The 25,141-nt window shown below is 42.6% G+C and overlaps 1 protein-coding gene across 11 annotated transcripts in view; it reads left to right on the top strand.

The window, feature by feature from the left end:
• The first annotated feature begins 5,553 nt into the window (after nucleotides 1-5,553).
• LOC127006649 (polyadenylate-binding protein-interacting protein 1-like) overlaps nucleotides 5,554-25,141 on the top strand; it is a 24,291-nt gene continuing 4,703 nt past the window's right edge. The window contains exons 1-9 of one of the 11 annotated variants that reach the window (XM_050876812.1): nucleotides 17,153-18,607; nucleotides 18,776-18,799; nucleotides 19,040-19,350; nucleotides 19,678-19,787; nucleotides 20,041-20,137; nucleotides 20,290-20,402; nucleotides 20,669-20,885; nucleotides 23,190-23,399; nucleotides 23,808-23,905. In XM_050876812.1, coding sequence (XP_050732769.1) covers nucleotides 17,983-18,607; nucleotides 18,776-18,799; nucleotides 19,040-19,350; nucleotides 19,678-19,787; nucleotides 20,041-20,137; nucleotides 20,290-20,402; nucleotides 20,669-20,885; nucleotides 23,190-23,399; nucleotides 23,808-23,905 — 1,805 coding nt within the window. In that variant the 5' untranslated portion in view covers nucleotides 17,153-17,982. Of the gene's footprint in view, nucleotides 5,850-11,024; nucleotides 11,171-17,152; nucleotides 18,800-18,823; nucleotides 19,351-19,677; nucleotides 19,788-20,040; nucleotides 20,138-20,289; nucleotides 20,403-20,668; nucleotides 20,886-23,189; nucleotides 23,400-23,807; nucleotides 23,906-25,141 lie in introns of those variants that run through there. The other 10 variants (XM_050876809.1, XM_050876808.1, XM_050876813.1 and 7 more) reach the window with 10 other exon arrangements.

The following is a 25,141-nucleotide window of genomic DNA, read 5'->3' as shown; positions in this document are numbered from 1 at the left end:
TCTGGAAGTCCAAATAAATAATATCAAGTGATTTAGAAACATCATAGACTGCAAAAAGCTCGTTTTAGAACGTTAATAGATTCGACAAACAAGATCTGTTGTTACGGAAACCGTGTTGCGAGTCCAGGATTAGCGAATTACACTCTAGGTAGTTAACTACTTTATCTCGAATAATTGTCTCAAATAATTTACCAGTAAAGTCGGGATAAAGGAAGAAAGAGGTAGAGAAGCAGCAAAAAAAAGGGAGGAACAAGAAAAGAGAAAGGGAGGGAAATGTGGAGAAGTGGGAGAAAGCATGAAGGGAAATAAAGGTGGGAATGAGACAGTGAAGGAGATCAAAGGAAAGAGAGAAGAGAAGGTTGGAAGGGGCAGGAAAGGAAGGGAAGAAAAAGAGAGAAAGGGAAGGAAATGCGTAGAAAAGGAACAAAGAATGAATGAAAAGGGAGATGGGAACGTGAATGAAGAAGACAAAAAGTAGAGAAGGAAGAAAGGTAGAAAAGGGAAAGATGGGAGGGAAAAGTGAATGAAAAAAGGGGATCATGTAGAGAAAGGAAGGAGAAAGGGGAGGCATGAGTGGAACAAGGAATGAGAAGGAAGAAAAAGGGTACACGAAGGAAAGGAAAATAAATTGTGTAGTGTGAAGAGCAGAAATGGAAAAAATAAACAAATAAATGAGAAAAGGTCATAAAAGGAAAAAATGTTTATATGAAAGTGAGGAAAAAAGGTAATTAGATAAAGAAATTAAAAAAAAAGTAACTGAAGGAGATAAAGAAGAAGAGGACGAAGAAAAATAGAGAAAAAAAAACGGAAGTATATGGAGTAAGTGACTTGAAAGAGAAAATTAAGAAAAAACATGAAAAATATGAAGAAATGTTGAGTAAGAAAAAAAGGGAGCGTGGTAAATTAAACAAAGACGAAGAAAAGAAAAGGAAGAAAAAATTGGGTTGAAGAGAAACCGAGAAAGAGACATAATTTGGGTTTAAGGAATGAAGGAAGGAGGAAAAGAAGAAAAAGGAGAAGGGACATAAGATAAAAAAAGGTAGAAGAAAATGAGAAAAGATGAAGAAAAGCGAAAAAAAGGGGAAGACATGAGGAAAAAAAAACAAGAATGAGGGAAGAAGAAGAGGAGAGAATAGGAGCACAGGAAACGAGGAAAAAATGCAATTAAGGAAGAGAAGAAAATGAAAAAATAAAATAAAATAAAATAAAACCTTGATTACTTTTATCTTTGCATTTTTGTCCATTTGTCTGTGTCTGTGTGATTTTTTAGCTGTGTGTGTGTGTGTGTGTGTGTGTGTGTGTGTGTGTGTGTCCTGACAACAAAAATCACCGGACCAAGAAGTGTTTCAAGATGATTAAAAAAAAAACAAAAAAAAAATAAGCACTTGACCAGCACCACCCTAACCCTCGACCCTCTATCTCACCCCCTTCCTCTCACCCCCCCTTCCCCTCCCCCTTCCCACCTTCCCGTACCCCTTCCTTCTCTCTATCTCTCGACCTGTCCCCTTCCGGGTCATTCCACCCCCCCTCTCGTAACCCTTTCGTTCTTCCTTTAAACTCCTTTCTCTCTCTCTCTCTCTCTCTCTCTCTCTCTCTGGAAATGGTAATGGATGGATGAAAATTGATAAAAGGAAGAAAATAAATGTTAATGGAAGAGAGAAAGAGAGAGAGAGAGAGAAAAAAAGGAGTGAAAAAAGAGGGATGTAACCAGGCTCTCTCCTCCTCCTCTTCCACTTGGGTTCTTGAAGGTGTTATCTTTGAAGGAGAACAACAACATAACTACTCTTCCTCAGCGCCCCGAGCCCTGATAACAGTCGCTTAGAACGATTCGAGAAGCTTCGTGGGGTTGGCGGTGACTGGAGTACGTCGCGGGTGTGTGGGGGTGTGTATGAGTGTGTGTGGGGGGGTGGAGGGGGGGAAGGGGGGTATAATAGTGCTAGGCAAGCTCGTATTATTCTTATTTTCCTGTGCTTTATCACGTCATTCATTAATAATTGAGATAGTCGGTAAATATCGGCGCACACAATATCATCTGGTAAAGCACTTCATTCATGAAGGGTGTGTGTGTGTGTGTGTGTGTGTGTAAAGGATGGGATGGAAGGCGAGTACTAATATGATATAATGACATGATTACGAAAGGACGGGAACAAATTAGTTACTATTTTTTTTTTTTAATTCACCTTTTTAGTATCAACTGATGTATTTTATTTCTCATTATTTTGTATTTGCTTTAACCTCCTGCTGTATCTGTCCACACCTATCCGTGTACCAGTAAAACTATCGCAGGACCTCTTGAGTGTGTTTTGACATAGTTCAATATTTTTTGTTCAATGTTTATCTGCTTTCTTGCGATAAGAGGACAGATCAAAGGCTACTGATGTAAGAAAAATACCCCCATTCAGAATGTCAATGCCACTCAAAATGAGATGCCCCCCAAAAAATATAAGCGAACAAAGTACAAAAAGACTAAAGTATGTTCATCAAGTCCTGCTCAAATCGAACAAAGTTAGTAGTCATCCCAGAGGAAGCCCTGCTAGAAACTGTTGTTAAATATGTAAACATCATAATTCAGACAATAAATTCTTCATTCTAACTAGAAGTATAAAGACGTATATATAAGACCGGGTGGACTACTTCGGAAAACAAGGTAACATATTGAGAGGCTACATACGGGCATCAACGAACGGAAACGTTTGGGAGAGGTCTGTCCTGCTTTGGAAAGATGACGATGATGATCATGATTATATTGAGAGGCTCTATATATGAATCTATAGTCTATACGGTTGTTAAGTACAAGGCAGAAACAAATGGAGATGTTTTGGGAGGTATATTCTGCGGTGGAATGATGATGATGATGTCGAAAGATAAATTTCAGTCATAGTTAATTTTATAGTCAACTGATGGACAGATAAAGCATGAAGTAAAATAAAGGGAAGAATGTACATTTTGATAAGAGAGAGATTTACACATGTCCAGACCACACCGACTCTGTATAGCAGACTATAGATGGTCTGTCCTTAGACCTACGTAGAATGACATCATGAGACCACCAAGACGTTGCATTTCAACCGAATGTTAATGTGGAGGACGTGACCAGCGAGTTTGTCTTTAAATGAATATTTCGTGTTGTACAGAAGGTGTGTGTGGGAGGGGGGGGGGGGGCTATACACCCCTCTCTTCGTTCTTTTCAGTTTGACATGTAATCACACAGAATGAAATGGAAAAGAAATGACATGGTTTTGCCAATAATGTGTAAAACAAAAACTATAGACAACAATAGGGGAAGGTGGGTCGAAATGGCACAGGTGGGTAATATGGACCACCCCGTTTTCTGTGTTTTTAGCTTCTGGCAGCTATTGATAAGGATATGGACTTACTCCTCGGCTCATTAGTCAGCTGTAACATCGGGGCAAGTTTGGACGCCGTCGTTTGTTTGTGTGTGAAAAAATCCAAGAATATTTTATATCTATTTGTAAGGGTCTGATAAGATCGTGATTGTAGGAATACTGTGACTCATAATTTCATGTGTTATTGCGCGATTCTTTGGTGTTACTCTGTGAATGAGTCTGACTACTGAAACATTTTTCTGCACCACCAATGTTCCGCTGAGATTGTTGTTAACATTTCCATTGCCCTTGGCGCAAAACGGCCCACTTAACAATAATTATTTTTTGCTGCTAACTAACTCACAACTTCACTGAACAAAGATAAGGACAAAGTGTTCTCTGTTTCTTTTATATGAATATTAATTTTATGTTCAGGAAGGGAATGTTACTTTTCATTTGTGAGTTCATGCTGTTAATGCTACTGAGCTAAAGAACAATTATTTTTGTAATGCATAAAGAACTTTTATGTTCAGAAAGGTAATTTCACTTTCACTTGTGAGTAGTTTCATGAGAGTTCATTGGTGTTCATGCTATTGAGCCACAGATCATTTATTTTTGTAATGGAATAAGGACTTTTATGTTCAGGAAGGTAATATCACTTTTCATTTGTGAGTAGTTTATAAGAATAATTCATTGTTGTTCATGCTACTGAGCCTAAGAGCAATTATTTTCTGTTGGAATAAGAACTAAATTATTTTAATTTTATGTTAAGTAATCTTTCTAGTGTGATACTCTTTCAAAACGTATGTTTTGGCATGTTACCAAGCATTTCCATATGAGGGCCATTTTGTCCCGTATATGTGAGCTCCGTTTTGCCCCACCCATTATACAAAATGGCCCACCTGTGGCTATTTTATTTATTTATTTATTTATTTTTATTATTCTCATGAGTAAGGGATCCAAAGTGGTTCTTCCAAAGAGAGTTTATTTTGTTTAATGATGAATAAAGATTGCAAACACACCAACTGTCTCCGAATACAGTACAACATTGCTGCAAAATCTGGAGTGAAACCTTAAGAGTGCCGTTTTGCCCCACCTTCCCCTATAAGCGAAATTGACGTCTCTTCGCTACTCATCCGTACTTTCTCATATAGGAGCAGTGACTAGCGGGCATTTTTTCTCATTTATTTTTGCCCTAGAGCTGCTTCTTATACTGTAAAAATAAATAAATTAACAGCATAGCGGCAGTCTCCTCGCGCCCCATACCCCATAGCAAGGTGGCCGCGTGGTGGCTACAGGTGCCGTCATGTGCTACCACTTTTGCGTATGTGAAATACCAGAGATATTATCACGCCTACAATAAAATAAACACATGGGCAAGTGCCCTTATAATAATTTTGCATTTATTTTACTAGTGAAGCGAAAGTGTACCATGGCGGGGGAGAGGTAACCAGAAAAAAAGGTGAAAGCGAGCCACTTGGTAAAGTTTCCCACGCTTTCTATCTCCGCCTCCTCCCCCGCCGTAAATATTTGACGCCACGTTTTCTCACTTCATCACCAAGTTTGCTGTAATGAGCCGCCCCAATTTACATCTTGAAACGCCCTGAAACATAGATCAATATAAGATTAAGTCGGGTATGTGAGTTGTGAGATATTATAGTGAGGTCGGGAAGTTTAGGAAGCACAGCAACACCTCGGCCTGCAACGCTACCAGATTGTCGAACTCAAAACATTTCATTTATCGCTTTAAACCCCTTAACTATCGCACCTACACGCACTACGACATACAGTTAAACCCATTATCAAAATCCTTAATTATTAATATCACTTTTGAGATGGTTAATTGTCAAAAATAAGATATAGGCCGTGACTGAGTACGATAATCTGGCAACGGTTAAGTGGCAATGATTAAGTTAAATGGCAATGGTCAAGTTAATTGGCAATGGTTAAGTTAAATGGCAATGGTTAAGTGTCAAAAAAACGATAAAGGCAGTGACTGAGAGCCGTATTTTTAAACATTTCGGCGCCCAAGTACCGTACACGCATTTGACAAGGCTTTTCTAGGAGTCCGGGGCATTTCCAGGACAAGTTTTATGACCCTCGTGGTAGTCTGACCCTTCCTCTGCACCATGAACCTAAAACAAACACTCACTAGAACCCAACCGATCCCCTCTTTGAATTTAGAAATAGCCGATGTGCGAGGCGAAAGTGTCCCATAATACCGAGCCGAGTACGATAACCTGGCAACGCTGCGGCCTGGTGCATGGAGCCCTGAAGAAGAGGAAGAGGAAGCAATATTTACCTCCCTCCTGGTGACCTCCGGGGCCGAGCATCCCTCCAGGCGCGGGTCAGAGCTGCTGCAGGGACACATGGACACGGCGGTGGGGCGTGGACGCGGGCGTGGGCGTGGCGGCGTGGCAGGGGAGGGCGGCGAGCTGGCTGACCTGCGGCGGCCACACGTCCCCCCTGACCTGTCGCAGCCCGGGCCACACCTCGCCAGGGAGGACGCCGCCAGACCTGCAAGTACGCCACCTGCCACTTTGCCGCCGCCTCAGAGCCACGGTTATCATGCTGCACGCCCCTGCCCCCCTGCCACCCCCTGCCGCCCCCTGCCCCAGCCTCCCCTGACACATGGGTTCGGGCAGGGGGGCGGCAGGGGCTGTCAGGAAGGGGGCGGCAGGGGAGATTGGACAGCATGTGTACCCTTACATACCACAGCATCCCTATCTTAGCTGTGTGGGATGGGTGGGAGAGGAGAGACCATGTGCATCCTAACATACCACAGCATTCATACCCAAACAGACCACAGTATCTTTATCTCTGCTGTGTGGGATAGGTGGGAGATTGGACAGCTTGTACGTCTTAACATAGCACAGCATCCTTATCTTTGCTGTGTGGGATAGGTGGGAGAGGAGAGACAGCATGTACATACACCCTAACATACCACAGCATCCTTTTCTCTGCTGTGTGGGAGAGGAGAGACAGCATGTATATTTACCTATTGAATGCTTACCTAGTGAAAGTATAAACAGCAAGAGAGTCTAAAACTCATAAGGGCTGCCTCTTCTCTGTTTCTGTTTGGCCTCAAACTGGTCATATCTTTTTTAAACATATTCACACTAGTGCTGGTGATTACATGTTCAGTGAGGCTGTTCCACTTGTTAATTATCCTGGAGCTGAAGAATTTGTTCCTCTTGTGTGTCCTATGACGTGGTTTGGCCAACTTCAGGCTATGTCCTCTGGTTACTGGGTGTTGACCTTGGGGAGCCAGCTAACAAGCCACAGCATCCTTATACCTGTTGTGTGGGAAAGGAGAGACAGCATACTAACATAGCACAGCATCCTTATCTGCTGCGTAGGTTGAGTAAACATCTTGTAGATCCCAACAGACAGCAGTATCCTTACCGCTACTGTGTGGGATAGGTGGGAGAGGGAAGAAAGCATGTACACCATGGAGCTATAAAGGGTGTGGTTGGAATGGGCCGCTAATCCTACGGAGTGAGGTGGAGCTGCCAAACTGTCATTTCACTCACCGTCAATAAGGCGGATCCCCAAGTGAGAGCTCACGCCCACTACCTTAGTTACTTTCTTCAGGCCATGTCTCATCCATTATGACGGTATTGTTTTTTATTACCGTACACTTATTGATCCAGTAGATCTAATTCGTAAATATTTATATGTTTTTGTACCTACTAAATAGAAACAGAAACCAACTTAGAGATTTCATAAGCTTATCACACCATTAACCCTTTCCTTGCGCGCTGTGCGGACGCGACTATCCCGTCAGGCGCAGTCGGGCAGCCCAATGGGGGGTCTCTTTTAACCTCTGTATCTCAAACACTATTTGTCATAACTAAAAACCAAAAACATCATTGGAAAGAGGAGGTCCAGATCTATAGGAGGCGATTATGTATGCCTCTTTTGCGAACGTACATGCACGTTCAGGGAGTGTTGAATGTTAACACTTACGTCGGTGCGTGCGGGATGATCAGCCATATTGAGGGAACTGCAGACATTTCTCCTTCAGATTCTGGCAAGGGAGTATTGCCAACTGCAATATTTATAACTATTTGGTCAAAGAATCAGTCAGGTGATAGGTGAAGCTATGCAAAAATGCCGCTATATTGGGCAAGAACATCCACCAGTTACTCGTCCATAGATTTGCCTTGCTGGGCTTATATGATTTTCCACCAAATTTAGTGAAGAACCCACTCAATTGGCAATCCTGTGTTGTGAGAATTAGTGTTGGAACACTCATACGCGGGAGATTTGAGTGCGGGTGGAGCTCACAGCGAGCGTTTAGCACCACCAGCAAATATGCCTAACACTCACTGCAAGCGTTTAGCAATGAAAGGGTTAATTCACTGATGTTTCTGTGCTTACATGTTTATCTGCCACTAACCAACACTAACATTCATAGAATTCCTATTTTTAATAGCTTTTAGAGCACTCGTATATTTGGTGTGTGGGAATGGTGGGAGATTGGACTACATACTTGTAAATCCTAACATACCACATCATCCTTATCTCTGCTGTGTGGGATAGATGGGAGAGGAAAAATAGCATGTACACCCTAACAGCCACAGCATCCTTATCTCTATCTGCTGTGTAGGATAGGCAGGAGAGGAGAGACGGCTTGCACATCCTAACATACTGCAACATCCTTATCTCTGCTGTGTGAGATAGGTGGGAGAGGAGAGACAGCTTGTACATCCTAAAAAGCCACAGCATCCTTATCTCTGCTGTGTTGGATGGATAGGAAAGGAGAGACGGCATATTCACCCAAACAGAGCAGAGCCTGGAGACATGTTTCAGGTTTACATCATTTTTTATCAAATTGCGTCATGGATAAAGTCTCAAGATTTTCAAATTAATTCAGCAAGATCTCTGATGACATTTTGTGGAGCTACTGAGATTCATTAATTATTATTGCACATCTAGCCAAAGAAAGGAAGAAAACTAGACAATGAGCACACCTAACGTCACCACTCATGAGGTACAAACTTGATGGAGGGACTGTTTTTGTGTCTCAAGCGAGGGTTGTGGGCCTAAACAGTAACCTCTCTTAATTATTTTCTTTATTTATATATGACCTGCGAAACAGTCTAGAGTTAAATCAAAGTATATATGTGCTTATCTTTGTATTCATTCATACATACCTTGGTAATAATTCTATGGTTTCTGATTCACAGAATTGAGTGAGATTCTAGTGTAGTAAACCCTCACAAAATATCTGCCGCTATAATTAAAACTGAAAGTAGTAATGTAATGTAATATGAAAGCTCACGAAAGTCAGAATAAGTGACCGCCTGCTTTGTGTAGTAAAAACATGCTTATTTAATGAAGCTGATATCTGCAACATGGCGCGGGCCACTGACAGATGTATGAAAACATCACGTGACTTACTGCAGGGATTTCAGATGCAAAATGCTAATGCAAAGAACATGCCTACGCATTCATGTGCTCTTGCCGACTGCAGGTCTTATTCACGGAAGAGGGTAGACATACCCATTTATGAATAGGCTGAATGACAGGGCAACACTTCCATCCCAGAAAACACAGCCATAGAGACAAAAATCATGCGAAACGAATATAAAAAGAGGTGTGGCATGGAGAGGAACAAAACCTTCACATGCCTGCCCCAAACTTTTCAAGTGATGGCCCTTCCCAAGCACACTCAGACCCAGAATGCTTTGTTTACAATGACTGGGGAAGAGCAACCACATCCAGAATGTAGAATGTCAAGCAAATCAGGTCTTTAACCATTGGTGTAGGTATACATGCAGTGGTGTTTTGGTGTCAGCTTCCAGCACCTGGCCGAATTTGTCATACAAAATATAATGGTATTTTTTATATTCTGATTCTGTTGTTTATTCAATGTTTTGCACAAGAAAAAGAATACTAAAAATATTAGTGACTTTCGGGAATGTAATATTCTTTACGAAACCCAATAGTTACATTACCTCCTGGCTAAGAAACATATATACTGAATCCACGTCTTGTGTGGAGATGTTGGGTGCTCGTATTCTTCCAGCTTGCCCCCAGGGAGACCATCATTATCAGGAGAGGACACAGCCTTAAGCTACAGAAGGCCAGATTCGGGACCCACAGGAGAGGAAACTTCTTGGACACAAGGGTCTTAAAAATAGATGAAATAACTTACCTTAAAGTGTAGTCTGTAGCCCTTGTGTCAACTCTTTTAAAAATCAATATGACAACTTTGAGAGAGATGGAGGGAGAATTGGCACACTAATGAGTAGCTAGAGGCACATTTTGGTCCTCCATCAGTGACGTCACATTTGAAAACATGTGATACAGTGTTTGACGTGTGTCCTGTTTTGGTCGCAAACAGAGAGAGAAGACAGTTTCAGACACTTTTAAATGGCTCAGGAGGGCATTTAAAAGTGTTTGATAACAAATGAAATGACGTCGCACAACAAAGGTGGGGGAGGACAGATGGGAGTGTCCCTTATCTCAAACATTTACAATTCTGCCAAACAGACTGAACATAGGGTACTGTGTTAAATCATTAATTTGGTCAGATTAGAACATGACATCGAAAGTGAAGAGGACAGCGATCATCTTTGATTTGTGCTGCCGTGGATACCTGGCAGAGAGGCCTAATGTCTGTTTTGGTGTGGACACTGCTACAGTAAATGGCCAGGCAGGAGGCGTAACGTTTTGACATCAGCATAGAGGACCAGAACGTGCCTTAGCTCCTTACAATCACAAGGTAAACAAAACTGAAAGGTTGGGTCAGTATGGGGAAGAATGCAAAGATCAGTAACAAAAAATACCCAAAGTTTAGCAGGCTTAAGATTGAAGAAATACTTAAAGAAATTAATCTACCATCATCAGAGGAGAAAGAGTAAGAGGAGGCATTAGCAATATATAAGCTGATTAATGATATGGAGGGGATAGACAAGACCTGATTGTGCAGAAAGAGAGTCAGGAAATATAAGGGGACAATGAACGAACTAAGGAAGACTAGATGTATCAGTGATGGCATGACTGAAACACTCTGTTACCAAACATTAATGTGATTTGGGAATGTGAAAAAAGTTTGGTGATGCACTCAGATGAATGGCCTGCATGTGGTAGTCTAAATGCCGTGGGTTATAGCAATCTTATGGCAAACTATGAAGAACGTTAATGTGAGTCCATTGACAGGAGCACATACGCAAACTATTCCATGATAATGGCTGGAGATGATTAGTTGTATGTCATTAATAATAAATTATTATTAATCATTATTGAACTTCATAAATGCTATACAGATTGCGCATCATGAAGTAGCACCAAAAAAGTATGTGTTTATTTTGCCAGTTCATGACTGAATCTGAATTATGAGAATTTTACAAACTTCAACTCCACCCAAAAGCATGTGATAACCCTGGTTATGGGTAGCTTCAATCACATAACAAGTAAAATAATAAGAAAGGTCAACAAAAGAAGGTTCTACTGTATTAGCTAGAAAGCCTTATCATCAAGCAAAGCATTTTTGAATGTTAGGAGTGCATGATTGATGGCTGCTCAGGCAATAGTTTGGTTAGCTTAATGGTATTGTCTAACATATGGTAGAGAAGAATTAAGGGTAAATATTGTCAAGTAAGTGTGTATAACATCAAGGTAGAAACTGAAGAAATGGAGACAGTATATACCATATCTTTACCAGTCTGTTTTTATATATTCCTTCAGACCTACAAGAGGCGAGGTGCAAGAAGACCGTCTCACTCTCAGCAGAGGCACCAGAATTTGTGCCACGAACCTTCATGCAGCCCCAGGCACACCCACAGCAGGTTCACATCCCCAACCCCCAACAAAACATGCAACACATCCAGCAGGTGGGTGCCCTCAGTTTTCCCAGGGTTAGGTGTTCTGTATCATATATTTCCCAGATGCTTAATTCTACACAGGAACCTTGTCTTCCCCATAGAAAGAAAAGTTTGTGAGTAATAGCCACACTCTTCCATGATGAATGGTGCCACCACACTTGGCTCTATGTTTAGGCAAGAAAAGCTGGGTCTCTAATGAATTTATTCCGGCTACCCTAGAAAAAAAATAGAATAATAAAAATGTACTTTGCATGCTATTAAAGTTCATCTATAAATGGTTTATAGTGCCACCCCCCAGAACTTTCACTTATTTTTTATTTGAATGAGAAGTCGTAATAATCATTAGTATATCAATATAAGTAATATAGAACTCACGTGAAAGGAGCCAATGCGGTGTTTGGTGTGATGATTGTTCCAAGGTTTGAACATGAAAGCTACCACCACTTAACATTTCTATCAAGTATTCCCAATTAATTTCTTCAAACCATGGAGCTGGGATACTGTAGATGATTTCTGACACTTGCTTCATGAAATCTCATGGTCGCTTTCTTTCTCAGCTAATTTGAGTAGCAGCATCCCTTTGTTCTGTTGTGCTAAACAGACGAGTGTTGACCAAGCATTCTATTGTTTGATGAAGAAATTTACTGCTTGTCATATGTTATACTTCTTTCAGAATGTACTCACAGTCATTATGGTGGAGTGCTGGAAGAAGTGAATACAGGGGGGCAGAGCTTGCAGGTGAATCAGATTCACCATGAGCAGGGACAGCATGAAGGGGAGGATCCTCTGTCTTCTCATTACTGCTCTAGCTTTCAGTAGTATCCTTCATTTCTTGTTCATTATATTCCCTTCTCATATTTTCCTGGATGTATTTGATGCACAGCTACTTGACATTCACTTTATATATATATATATATATATATATATATATATATATATATATATATATATATATATATATATATATATATATATATATATATATATATATATATATATATGTAATAATAATAAACGGTTTATTTCATGAAGTACCAGGCAGCCCTAGAGCTGAAAATATACATCAATGGAAGATGAAATGAAATGAATGAGACAAATGAACAAAGTAGTATGATTGAAAATAAAAAGGAAAATAGAAATAACAATGATAGCAATAATCATAGTAAAGATAATAATAATAATCATAATAATCACGATAATAATAATGATAATAATAATAGTAATCATAATAATAATAGTAATCATAATAATAATCATAATAACAACAACAATAAGTCCTAATGAAAAATATTTACAAAACATACAAATTGTGCTGCTCTTAATTTGCATTGTTGATATATTTGACCATCATGGGCACTGCGCTGTTCTTATAGCGGTCAGTCCGTGCCCGTATCGGGGCAATAATGTTGTGGTGTCTCATTGACTGCTGAGGGCGGTTCACTGCGGGTGGGAGGATGTGTCTGTGTCTGGGCTGGTTGAGAAGCTTGGTTGCGAACCGGTGTAGTAGGGTCTCGTGATGGTGTTGTAGGCTGGTGAGATGGAGGGAGTCGAGGGCGTCCTGATAGCTGGTGTAGTGAGGGCCCAGGATGATTTTGCAGGCTCGCTTCTGGACGCGTTCAAGTTGGCGGCGCTGCGTGATGTTGATGGAGGAAGACCACGCTGGGGATGCGTATGTCAGTTTGGGGAGGATGAACGAGGAGTACACGCTCGCCAGTGCACACTCAGGGGCCCCCAGCGTTTTGAGTCTCCTCAGCAGGTACAACTTATAGGTGGCAGATCTGGTGAGCTGGGAGACGTGCTCCTTCCATGTGAGCTTGTTGTCCAGGGTGACTCCAAGTAGTTTTGCAGATGTAACTACCCGGAGGGGAGTGTCGTTGATGGACACCACAGGGGGAGCAACAGGGGCAGTGTGTGTGTGTGCGTATTTTTTACACCATTACACAATAAAGGAGTGCTACATAATCAGTTAAGTTCACATAGCACTATAGGCCAAAGGCAGCTTCATTACAACTGCCTATCTTAGCCCTGTGTCCTTTCACCCACGTCAACCTACCAATAGCCACTGGTGCGCACACTCCTTGAAGCCTTGCAGAGTCACGCCCTCAAGGTTCTGCTGCGAGGCAAGGAGCGTGTTCCACAAGCCAACGTAGGTGTTCAGGAACTGTCCCCCTGGGTGGAGCGGTCCTTCCTCACCCAGGGGGAATACCCATTCACCCGAGCGTAATTGGCCAGCACACTATTGTCTAGGAAGATCTCGCACACGAACACCACATCCACAAGTTGTTTTAACACACTGTGGGTTAGGTCCCTGATGTTGGTGTGGAACCCCCTGAGGTTGGCCGACACAATTTCAAGTTCACTATCCAAAATGCTCTCCAATGCTTCTATCCATTGAAATGTTCGTTACTCTCAAGAATCCACGATCTAGTGGTTAGCACGCCTAGCTACGAATCTGTGAATCTGGGTTTGAATCCTTGCCTGGGTAGTCAACTCACAGCCCACCTCGTTGTTTCCACTTCCTTTTGAGCTGATCAATAAGTGGGTACCTGGGGAAACCTAGAGAAGGTTGCACTTGCCCTGTGTCCCAGGAGTAATGGGTTCTCACTCATGAAAGTCTCAGAAGCCAATGGGGTAGAGATGAGCATCAAGGCCACACACAGCTTTAGCATATGCTCCCAACTTTACCTTTACCTTTTGGTATCTATTCTAACTTGCTGTTATTGTTGAAAACATTATTTTGGAAGTTGTTATTTGAGAGATCCTGCTTTAGGTATGGTTCTCTGATAGTTTAGTTTATTTAGCAGTTCATTCTCTTGTCTCACTGGTGGCTTTGTATTATCAAATATTCTTGGAGAGGTAACACTATGTAGGAGAAGCATGATTGAAATGCAACTTTTATGTATTGGTCTCAGAAAGACTTAAATATATATATATATATATATATATATATATATATATATATATATATATATATATATATATATATATATATATATATATATATATATATTTTTTTTTATTTTTTTTTTTTTTGCTGGTAAGTTTTCTTGGTGGGGCCTGATGGTCAACCCTTGTCCACTATGGTGAAGGCAAGTGTTTATAGTGGTGCCATCTTGCTTGACTCAAGCTGTCCTCCAGATCTCATCTTTGATCCTCTTTTTAGTGAGAGAATCTAAAGGCTGGGTTGATAGGTGGTCTTCAGGACAGCATGTGGGTAGTCTTGCGCCACTTGGCAGTGACTGAAAAAATTCCCATTTGTGGCAGTGGGTAGGCTGCCAACCTGTGTCCTGGACACCATGCCTGCACACTGACCACTCAGCCAAACATGTATAATAGATAACAATAGTAGGAGTCAACCCACCGAGCCAAGGAGATATGTTTCATCATGCCTCTCAGCATCAGCACCTGGAAGCCATGCCCCCGGGAGCCATGCACAGTGGTAAGAGAGGAGATAGTATTGGTAGGGGACAGTGTCATGATACCCAGCCTGTTGCTGATCCTCCATGGACAAAAGCTCTGCTGACGACATGAATCCCTGCAGTACTTGCTCATGTGAAGTCGGGTATGACAGTGGTGGTTTCACCCCAGATCTGACTGTGATAGTTTGGCCTTTTTTTTCTTTTACATTATGCCCATAGCACTGGTAGGCTTTTTTTATTGTTAATGGTGCCATTGTTGCTAGGCTCGTGCTGCCTTCCAGATCTCTACTTGATCCTCTTTAAAGAGTTTGCTAAAGCCCGGGTTGATAGGTGTTCATTAGAACAGCATGTGGGTTGTCTTTGACCACTCAGCAGTAGCTGAAAATTGTCAGCTTTTAGCAGTGGGTGGGACTTGAACATGGGTCACCAGATCACTACACCCTCATGCTGACCACTCAGCTGCCACCTCACCATGTGATGAGGAAGAATGAGGATGGCTTTGTATTGGGTGAAGGAGGGCAGGTATTATGGTGAGGGTATCAGGGGTCACCACCAGTAAAATGGATCAGAATTCCACATTTTACCTGTTGAATCACTCCACAATCCACTCTTTTTGGTTTTAGACCCATTCTTAATTTCTCATACACATCTTCATTCCTTTTTTCATCCCATCTTGACACAAAAAATGCATCTCCTTTAATATAGCTCACTTCCACCTTGCATGGAACACACATTACATAAGAGACAAACTCCTAGAGTTTGACAAAACATTTGGTTATGTAAGATCTGCCTTATGACAGACTATGTTTTGGATTGTTTTCTGGGAGAGGGAAGTTATTACTGGATAAGGAAACTAGATGCTGTGGCTTTTGGATGGGGACACGCCCCATTCAAAAGCTGTGCAATGTCTCCAACCGAAACTGCAACTGATGATTTTCATTAAGATGGTCAGATGGTTGGCTAATATGACATCACAAGATGGTACGGACAACTGCTAATTTTCAATACCCAGTCAATAACAACAATCAAAACAAAACACCCAAAGAACAACCAGACCACGTGGCAAATTGATCAAACTTGTTTAAGATCTGACCAAGAATTGGCTTGGCCCATGATGTTATGGAATCTCTCAGCACAAGTATATCGAGTTGTCAGTACCTGTGTTGAAGGATAAAGCTCCGGATCTTCAAGTCCCTTGTGCTCCCTGTTGTACTTTATGGCTATGAGACATGGACACTAAATAGGGACTTGGAGAGGCTGATTGATGCCTTTGGTAATAAATATGCAGAATCATGGTATATCGATGGAATGACGTTGTGTCAAACCAGCAACTACTCTGTGAGACTGATTCGACATATATTACCTACATACTCCATCAACGCCAACTCTGGCTATACAGGCATGTGGCACGTTACCCAGAAGCTGGCCCTGCTCATCAGGTTGTCTCTGTAAGAGACAATCCTGAGTGGAGGAGGCTAAAGGGATACCCACAGAGTTCATGGCTAAGTCAGTAGATCCTGTCAGGGGGTACTCTGGATGGGAAAGGGGCCTGCATGGAGACTTACCCAGTAGGACCCCCAGACTTGGTGTCATAAGGGGAAGCGGTGGCTGAGTGGTTAGCGCGCGGGCGTGGAGAGCCAGAGGACCTAGCATGGACTAGGTTTGAGTCCCCACTGAAATATGCTGATTTTTCAAGTCATTGTCGAGTGGCAGAAGATTACCCACATGCTGTCCGGATCTTCAATCAACCCTAACTTCAGCGACTTCGGTCAAGAGTAGCACCGGGGGGCAGCATGGCCCAAGCAAGAGTCATACATCATGGCAGCCACTATGAATAAAACTAGCCTGCGCCCCTAATGGGCTGGGGCCATCCATAAGGCTCTTCAAGAAGGTCTACAGGCAGCACAAAAAAAGTGGGTGAGGCAATGTGCCCCCTGGGCATATGCCCCCATTGATTGATTAATTGATTGATTATATATTAAAACTAATTTATCATACACTTTCAATGCATTTTGCAGCATATTTTTGTTTAATATTTATGGTTATCACAAGACTGGTGCATTTGCATATATGGACTTTTCTAGCCGCCTGGCACTACCTCGATGCACTTATTCTCAAACACTGATGCGTATTATTGCTTAGCTTCTATAGAAAGGCCATTCAGGTAAGTCATGTTAGCTGTGATATTAATAACTACCAATCTATGAGTGAAGCACATCATTGTAAGGCATTTATTCATTTGCTTTATGTATTTTTAAACACGGATGTAAGTTATCTTCGTGCCATTTTTTACGGCTATGAGATGAGTCGCCCATATGCAGACAGGATCCTCTTTCAATCCTGATATGCAGAGGCCACAAACGAGTGTATCGGGGCGAAATCGTGTGGCGAGCTTACACGGGTGACTCCGCTGGTGACCGTTAATCGTAGCGCTTTATTTACCTAGAACCCTTTGATGATCTCAAAAAGATTCGGCTCAATACAAACAGGATAAACGTTGATTAGAAAATGCCGTGTGTATGGTGTGTAACATCAGCCTGTAGTCGGGCGCATCGCGATGGTCTTCCGTCCGGTGTTTATGTTTGCGGCGGCTGGTGGGCGGGGAGGAGCGTGTGTGTGTGCTGCTGAGGCCTGACACGGGGAGGATTGCACCGCCGGGCCTTTCCTGCACCAACCCTGCCCATGAAGAGCCCGTCCCTTGGTGGCGGAGCGTAGTTCGGGGCGGCTTGTGAGGACACGCGCACTGACACCGCCGCCTCTTGATTGCCGAGGAAGATTGCCCCGCCAGTCCTTTCCTGTACCATACATGTCCCTCGGCGGCAGAGCGTAGTTCGCGGCGGCTTGTGAGGGCAACGCCGCCCGTTGGTTGCCGAGGCCAAGTGCAAGATTGCACCACCAGGCCTTTCCTATACTAACCCTGTCCATGAAGAGCCCGTCCCGTGGCCTCAGAGCATAGTTTGGGGCGACTTCTGAGGACAGGCGCACTGACACCGCCGCCTGTTGATTGCCGTGGAAGGTTGCACCGCCAGCCCTTTCCTGCACCATACCTGTCCATGAAGAACCCGTCCCTTGGTGGCAGAGCTTGTGAGGACACTGCTGTTGATTGCCGAGGAAGATTGCACCGTCAGCCCTCTCCTATACCGACCCTGCCAGTGAAGAACCCGTCCCTTGGTAGCAGTGCGTAGTTAGGGGCACCTTGTCAGGACTTGCACATTGACACCACCACCTGTTGATTGCCCATGCCAGGTGGAAGATTGGATTGCCAGGCCTTTCCTATACTAACCCTGAAAATAAAGAACCCGTCCCTTGGTGGCAGAGCGTAGTTCAGGGCAGCCAGTGAGGACACATGCACTAACGCCACTGCCTGTTGATTGCTGAGGCCAGCACCTCCCAGTGGCCAGAATGAGCAGCCACACCACACAGCACAGAGGCCACCAATATTATAGTGGTGACACAGGCGTGAAGTGTGCGCCGCCCGTGTTCGGGGGAGAGAAAAGCTATGTAAGGTGGAGGACAGAACTAGAGGCCTGGCTGCTGGTGACCAATGTTGACAAGAAGAAACAAGCCATCACTGTTGCCCTGTCGTTCCCGGAGGGCAGTGAAGTGAGGGACAGAATTTTTGGCGAAGTGGAAATGAATGACTTGAATAGTGAGGATGGTATGGCCAAGCTTCTGGAGTACCTGGACAAATGGTACAAAAAAGATAAATTAACTGGTGCCTATGACTCGTGGGCTGATTTTGATTCTTTTCGGAAGGGTGACAACACCAAAATGGAGTCGTATATTTCTGAATTTGAAAAGAGGCACAAGAAATTACTAGAATATGGGATAGTCTTACCAAACAGTGTTTTAGCCTTCAAACTCCTTGATGGTGCTAGGCTGTCACAAGGAGTCAAACAGCAGACTGTAGATACACTGGATTTCAACAAGCCAGATGCAATGTTCCAACAAGTGGTGGCTGTGCTGAAAAAAGTCCTTGAAAACAAGCCTGTAGCATCATCAGGTAACATGCCTGTAGCATCATCAGGTAACATGCCTGTAGCATCATCAGGTAACATGCCTGTAGCATCATCAGGTAACATGCCTGTAGCATCATCAGGTAACATGCCTGTAGCATCATCAGGTAACAAGCCTGTAGCATCATCAGGTAACATGCCTGTAGCATCATCAGGTAACATACCTGTAGCATCATCAGGTAACAAGCCTGTAGCATCATCAGGTAACATACCTGTAGCATCATCAGGTAACATGCCTGTAGCATTATCAGGTAACATACCTGTAGCATCATCAGGTAACATGCCTGTAGCATTATCAGGTAACATACCTGTAGCATCATCAGGTAACATGCCTGTAGCATCATCAGGTAACAAGCCTGTAGCATCATCAGGTAACAAGCCTGTAGCATCATCAAGTAACATGCCTGTAGCATTATCAGGTAACATACCTGTTGCATCATCAGGTAACAAGCCTGTAGCATCATCAGGTAACATGCCTGTAGCATCATCAGGTAACAAGCCTGTAGCATCATCAGGTAAAAAGCCTGTAGCACCATCAGGTGGAGCTCAAAGTTATTCATCAGCAAATCCTGGCATCACCATCAAGAGTGAGCCTTTGTATGGTGCTAACGAGATGAACCACATAGGCCATTGGACGAATGAAAGAAATGAAGGAGGCAACAGTGTCCAGAGAGCAAATAAAAATGCCTTGAATGGAAGAGGACCACAAAGGAATAACCCGGGAGACTCAAGTCGTAACACTGCAAAGGGTTATGTATGTAAATTTTTGAGTCAGTATTTTAGTAGCAGGCAGGAAGAGTCTTGCACCCCCCAGTGACATGAAAACAGCTGAGAGGGTGTGGCACTCTACTCAATGACTTTTCAGTAATCAGTTTTAAGACAAAAATATTTCCACAGCATTTCATTATTTTCACATTTGTTTTGACCTTGAGCCAACTGTATTTTGTCTGGTCTTAAGAAGATGGCAGACATAATTAATTTTACCTGGTTTTGTGAAAGTGACAAGTGTGATCATTATTACATTCTGATAAGATGGACCATCAGCATTTTTTACTAAGTCTTCATTTTGTCTTTTGTCCAGGTCATCACAAACTCCATGGTGCCGCCACAGCCTCAGATGCAGTATATGTGTCACCCAGTGGTGCTTCAGGTGAACAACTTGGTGGTGCAACTCACACTCAAACCCAACAGGTGAAGTCAATCAGGTGGCAGGTGTTGGGAGCTGGGATGTGTTAGAGAAATGCTGGAGAGTATCAAGACTTTCAAAAAATTGCACATTCTTGTCAGAAGGTACTTGTCATTGTCACCAAGGACATGGCTCAGAAACCATCAGCTACTCCATTAGTACTCTAGTTTCTAGTAGCTGTCTGTTAGTGCTGACATGCACTTGAAGAACTGGAGGTAATTTTGATCTGTAGTAATTTATACTCTCCCTTTTCCTCAGATTTGAACAGATTGCCCGGCAGTTGACTGCTGTATTCTCATGGCAAGTTCAAGACACATTCCTCATGAGAGAACTTATTGCTGTCATATTTGAGCAGGTATGTAGCAGGTGAATGATATTTCTACAACTTGTATATTATTGGGTACAACTGTCCCAACTTTCCTGGTGCATACTCTTCTGTAGCGTATTATACTCAGCTCACAGCTTATGTGTAACTAAGTATCAACTCCTTTTTGTGGCCTTGTGCAGGGTGTGGGTGAGGTGAACTTCAGATACAATGGTGCCAGACTGTGCCAACACCTGGGCAAGAATGTGACTCAGGCATACAATGGCCCCACCTTCAGGAGCTTGCTACTACAAAGGTGTGTAATTCTCTCTCTCTCTCTCTCTCTCTCTCTCTCTCTCTCTCTCTCTCTCTCTCTCTCTCTCTCTCTCTCTCTCTCTTTTTTCACGCACATTTTGATACCACCTTAGATGTTCCAAAAGTAACGGGGGGGGGGGGTATCAAAATGAAGTTGATAATTAAGTAGCCATTGATGAGTATACTAATTACCACACTTCAAGATGATTATTCAAGCAGCTCCCCATCATCCATGTCTCACACCCATCGTTTTCCCCATGCTGGCAGGTGTCAAGAGGAGTTTGAGGTGAGGGAGATGTACTTACACAATGAGCCCGAGAGAGTGTGCGGCTACACGTTATTCTTAGCAGAACTCTTCACACAGTTGGTCACAGTCAACGGGCGGCCCTACGATATACTGCGGGGTGCCCTCTGTCACCTCCTCACCACACTGCTCTCTCAACCCACAGATGCCAACCTGAAGTGTGTCGCTCAAGTTCTAAAGGTTAGTCTATCCACACCAGTGTATAGGTCATGACAGTGGCAGGTCTCATCTTTCTACTAGTCACTGAACCCTTTGATAAGCCTTAATTTGCCACAGTGAACAATTTATATTTCACCTAGTAAAGCATAGTAAGAGACGAGGAACCTCTTTCAAAACAAAGAATCACAAACATGACCCAGTTAGAGCATTGCTTCTTTCATAGACCTGGAGAAGGCCTATGACGGTTGACAGGAATGGTTTATGGGATATGAGAATATATATGTGGTATGGGTGGGCATTTCTTGAAAAAGGATCGGGTCTTTAGTACAAGAATTTGAGTGCCTCTGTGGGCATGAATAAAAAGCTGAGTGAGAGAAAATGAGTGTTGGTGTGTTTGTGTGAGTGTGTGTTGTTTCCATGTCTATTCAATATTTATATGAGAGAAATGAAAGCATGATAGAGGATTTAGGTGTAAGGCTGAAAGTGAAAGGTACGGCTCAGTCCTTGCATGTAGATGATGCTATGTTGTTGGTGGAAAGTGAGAGGATTGTGGATGGATTTGATGGGAGGGTGTTAGAGAAGAAAGTTAAAAATAATTGTTGGATTGAGTTAGGTAATAGTATCTGAGAGCAAGAGAGCAGACTTTTAGTTTTGCACAGCCATAGAGATAGGGCAGAGAGTCCAGCAGTGTAAGATCTGGTTGAGAAGAGAGAGGATGGAGGACGAGTTATATGTAAGCATGTTGGAAGTCTCCTTAACCCATAGAGCGTCAGAGACGTAAGAGATACGTCGGCCGCTCTCAGATATTCGAGCATCAGAGACATAAGAGATACGTCGACCTCCTTCCATCCTTTTCCTGATAAATTATATTCTCAAAACATCTGAATATGCTGCTCTCATACATTACACGCACCGTATATGCTGCCTCCTCGACCCTGCTAACACGAATATTGTCTTTTTTTCCCCTTTATTAGTTTTCAATTTTGTAGTGGCTTCTGCTCCATTATTTTTGTGGTAGCTGCCATATGGTACTTTGACCCCACTAATATGAACACATTCTAATTTCGATTACTTACTCTCCCCATTCCTAGTGTTTTTTTGGTGCGTGTTGTGTTGTGGTTGTGAAACCTTGTATGATATGAATTATGATATGCCTTTTGTTTTGTCATGTGGAAAACAAATATATATTAGTCAAAAAATATTTGCACTCTGAAAGGCAACACTCACAGAGTATCCGGTGGTTGCCATCGATTTGTTTTTTAGACACACACATTCACCACCCAGACAGCTGCAGAAAAAGAAAAAAACAATTACGTTAAACCAGTCACACGGGAAAGGGCTCTTTTTGTGACCGTATAATTTCTTGAAGCTAAAATATGACATGTTTCCTCTCAGCATAGTAACAATGTTATGCATGTCCCCAACTCATTGCTCAAAGTGTGAGAAAAAGAGGAAGCGAAAAACTATATATATATATATATATATATATATATATATATATATATATATATATATATATATATATATATATATATATATATATATATATATATATATATATATATATATATACATACATATATATATATATATATATATATATATATATATATATATATATATATATATATATATATATATATATATATATATATATATATTTATTTTTTTTTTACGTTGTTGCCTATTGCGGTGTGCATCTTCCCGGTGGGGGCCTGATGGTCGGCCCAAGGTTCTTCCAGGTGGGGCCTGATGGTCGGCCCAGCCGTTCTGGCGAGGCGTAGTGTTTATAGTGGCGCCATCTTGCATTGGTTCATGCTGCCCCCCGGAACTCGTTCTTGATTCGCTTGGACGGCTTCCTCTAGAGTCCCGGTTGATGGGTGGTCTTCAGGACAGCATGTGGGTAGTTTTAAGCCACTCGGCGGTGACTGAAAAATCCGAGTGGTAGCGTGAGGATTCGAACCCGCGTCGTCCATCACGCGGCGAATGTGGGTCCAGTACGCTATCACTTCGGCCATCGCCTACCCATATACATATGTAAGGTTTCGCTAAGCCACAAACTCTAGCACATAATATCTTGTGTGCCATAACACCACTTCCAGTCAGTTCTGGGTGCAATGACTGTCATTTCCATTCCTTTCACATCATTTAAGACTGGTTTTGCTAAAAAAAAAAAAATTCAAGATGTGGCCAGCACTGGTGTAACCACAAGGTGTCATATTTGCCAACACGATACAGGTTAAGAGGATGGGGTATTGGAGATATAGATAAGAGCACAGAAAGTAATACAGTGAGTCTCAGTCAACTAATTTTTTTATCCCCTAGTGCACAGGCAACACCCTGGACTGCACCAACCGCAGTGAGATGGACCAGGTGATGTGCAGCCTCAAGGATGTGGCGATGACAGCACCCGTCGCCTCCAATACCCGCTCCCTTCTCCTGGCTGTCATAGAGTTGCGGGCCTCCAACTGGGGCTGTGGTCCTCCCTCACCTAAGGAGTCGCCAGCCAGCACACCAACACACACCAACATTCCTGTACGTCAGTGTTTTATTTACCCTAACACACATCAACATTTCCCACGAGTAGAGCACTTCAGAGTTTTCTTAATATCAGCACACCAACATCCCCATACATGTAGACCACCTCAGAGGGTTTTCCAGGTTAGATTGCTTGTTCAAGACAGTTTATGATTACCATATTTTCCACCTCAAAAGATTCTACCATTTTCAAAAATAAGCCTCTAAATACTACCCTGTATCTTGGACAACAAAAGAATACATTCTTGCTCGAGTAATTAGGGGTCCTTGACATTACTGCTCCACTAGAAATATGTTGTAATTCCTGCAGTAATTCAGTGTTGGGTTCATTCACTGGTTTTCTGTAACACACTTAGCCTTTTATGTAGTCCTTAGGTGTCTAGTATGATTGCATGTGTGTTTCAGCTTGGTACTGTGTATTACGGGCCGGGTGGCATCATCCAGAGGGTAGAGGATGACCCAGAGGACTCAGCCAGCGACACAGATGACTTCATCAACTATGGGTGAGTGAGCTTCATGGGAGAAGACTTTGTTACCTTTAAGCAAACTCATCTGTGTACTAAGTAGGTTGAGACTAAGCAGTAGTATTCCAGTACAGTACCCTCCCGAGTTTCGTGATCCTCGAGTTTCACACTTATTCCCAAATTCTTACCATCCCGACTAGCGCATTATCACCCCGACTTTCACGCTGCTTTGACATGTATGGGTCACGTCTACCTATAATCAACGTCACGCGCACTGCCTTAAAAGGTAGTATCACACTGGCCGTTTTCCTCCAACCATTGGGGCTACAGGCAACCGCAGTTGCCCATGTGCCTAACCGAAAGTGAGTTATCGGTTATCCGTACGGATGGAAAACGGTTTTGTACACGAGCAACCACGTGGCTGTATGTATACTAGGGACCGATACCAAAATTTTGACCGATACCGATACCTGTGCACTGATTTTTTTTTCATATATAACAATTCCAGCAGCTAAAGGGCAATACCAAATGTTAAGAAAAAAAAAAGACCCACTACTTGTTCCACCATAGAAGGGAAGTGTTAATACACCCCATGAGTTTTGACAAGGGGCGAGGGAGGAGGTGCCTCTTGAGGTCTAGTTGACTCAGCTAGGTTAGCTTTTCCTTACTTGCCATACATTTAGGCAGAAGACTGAAAAAATCCCCAGACCCTGGCAGCGTGCACTGTTGCGGGACGACCGTCTGACCGACTGAGGTAGACACTTGAGGCATATGATGCGAGTGGAGGGGCTCCGCCAATCCCGTGCCGAAGCTACTAGTAATAAACCTGTATTGTACGCGTCCGTAGTACCAAAAGCTATACTGTATACTTACCATTATATACTTGTATTCAAAGTAATATGAATCTTATCGTTTAAAGTGATGAAAATTAAATTGCGGGAAATTCCAAACTATGTAGTATCGTGATATAGATAATTACACTTTTCTAATATTTTTTCAACAATTTAGAAAATCCAGTTTCGATTGAACAAAATTATTTGCAACAAGTGACATGCGACGTACAAAACTCCTTCAAGTATCAGTAGTATCGGCGGAAAATCAGCCGATACCGATAATCTTAAAATTTGCAGATACCACCGATACCAATACATTGGTACATCCCTAATGTATACAAACAGACGACGGCAGAGACTGAGGAGTGAGGAGCAGTGGAAGATGGCCCACCAAGAGACTCTTAAAGTGGACTGGTAAAGCTGCTTTGCTTATTTAATTAAC

The sequence above is a fragment of the Eriocheir sinensis genome, chromosome 33 (genome assembly GCF_024679095.1).
Source record: "Eriocheir sinensis breed Jianghai 21 chromosome 33, ASM2467909v1, whole genome shotgun sequence".
Taxonomy (NCBI): Eukaryota; Metazoa; Arthropoda; class Malacostraca; order Decapoda; family Varunidae; genus Eriocheir; species Eriocheir sinensis.
This window is presented reverse-complemented; position numbering and strand designations above follow the sequence as displayed.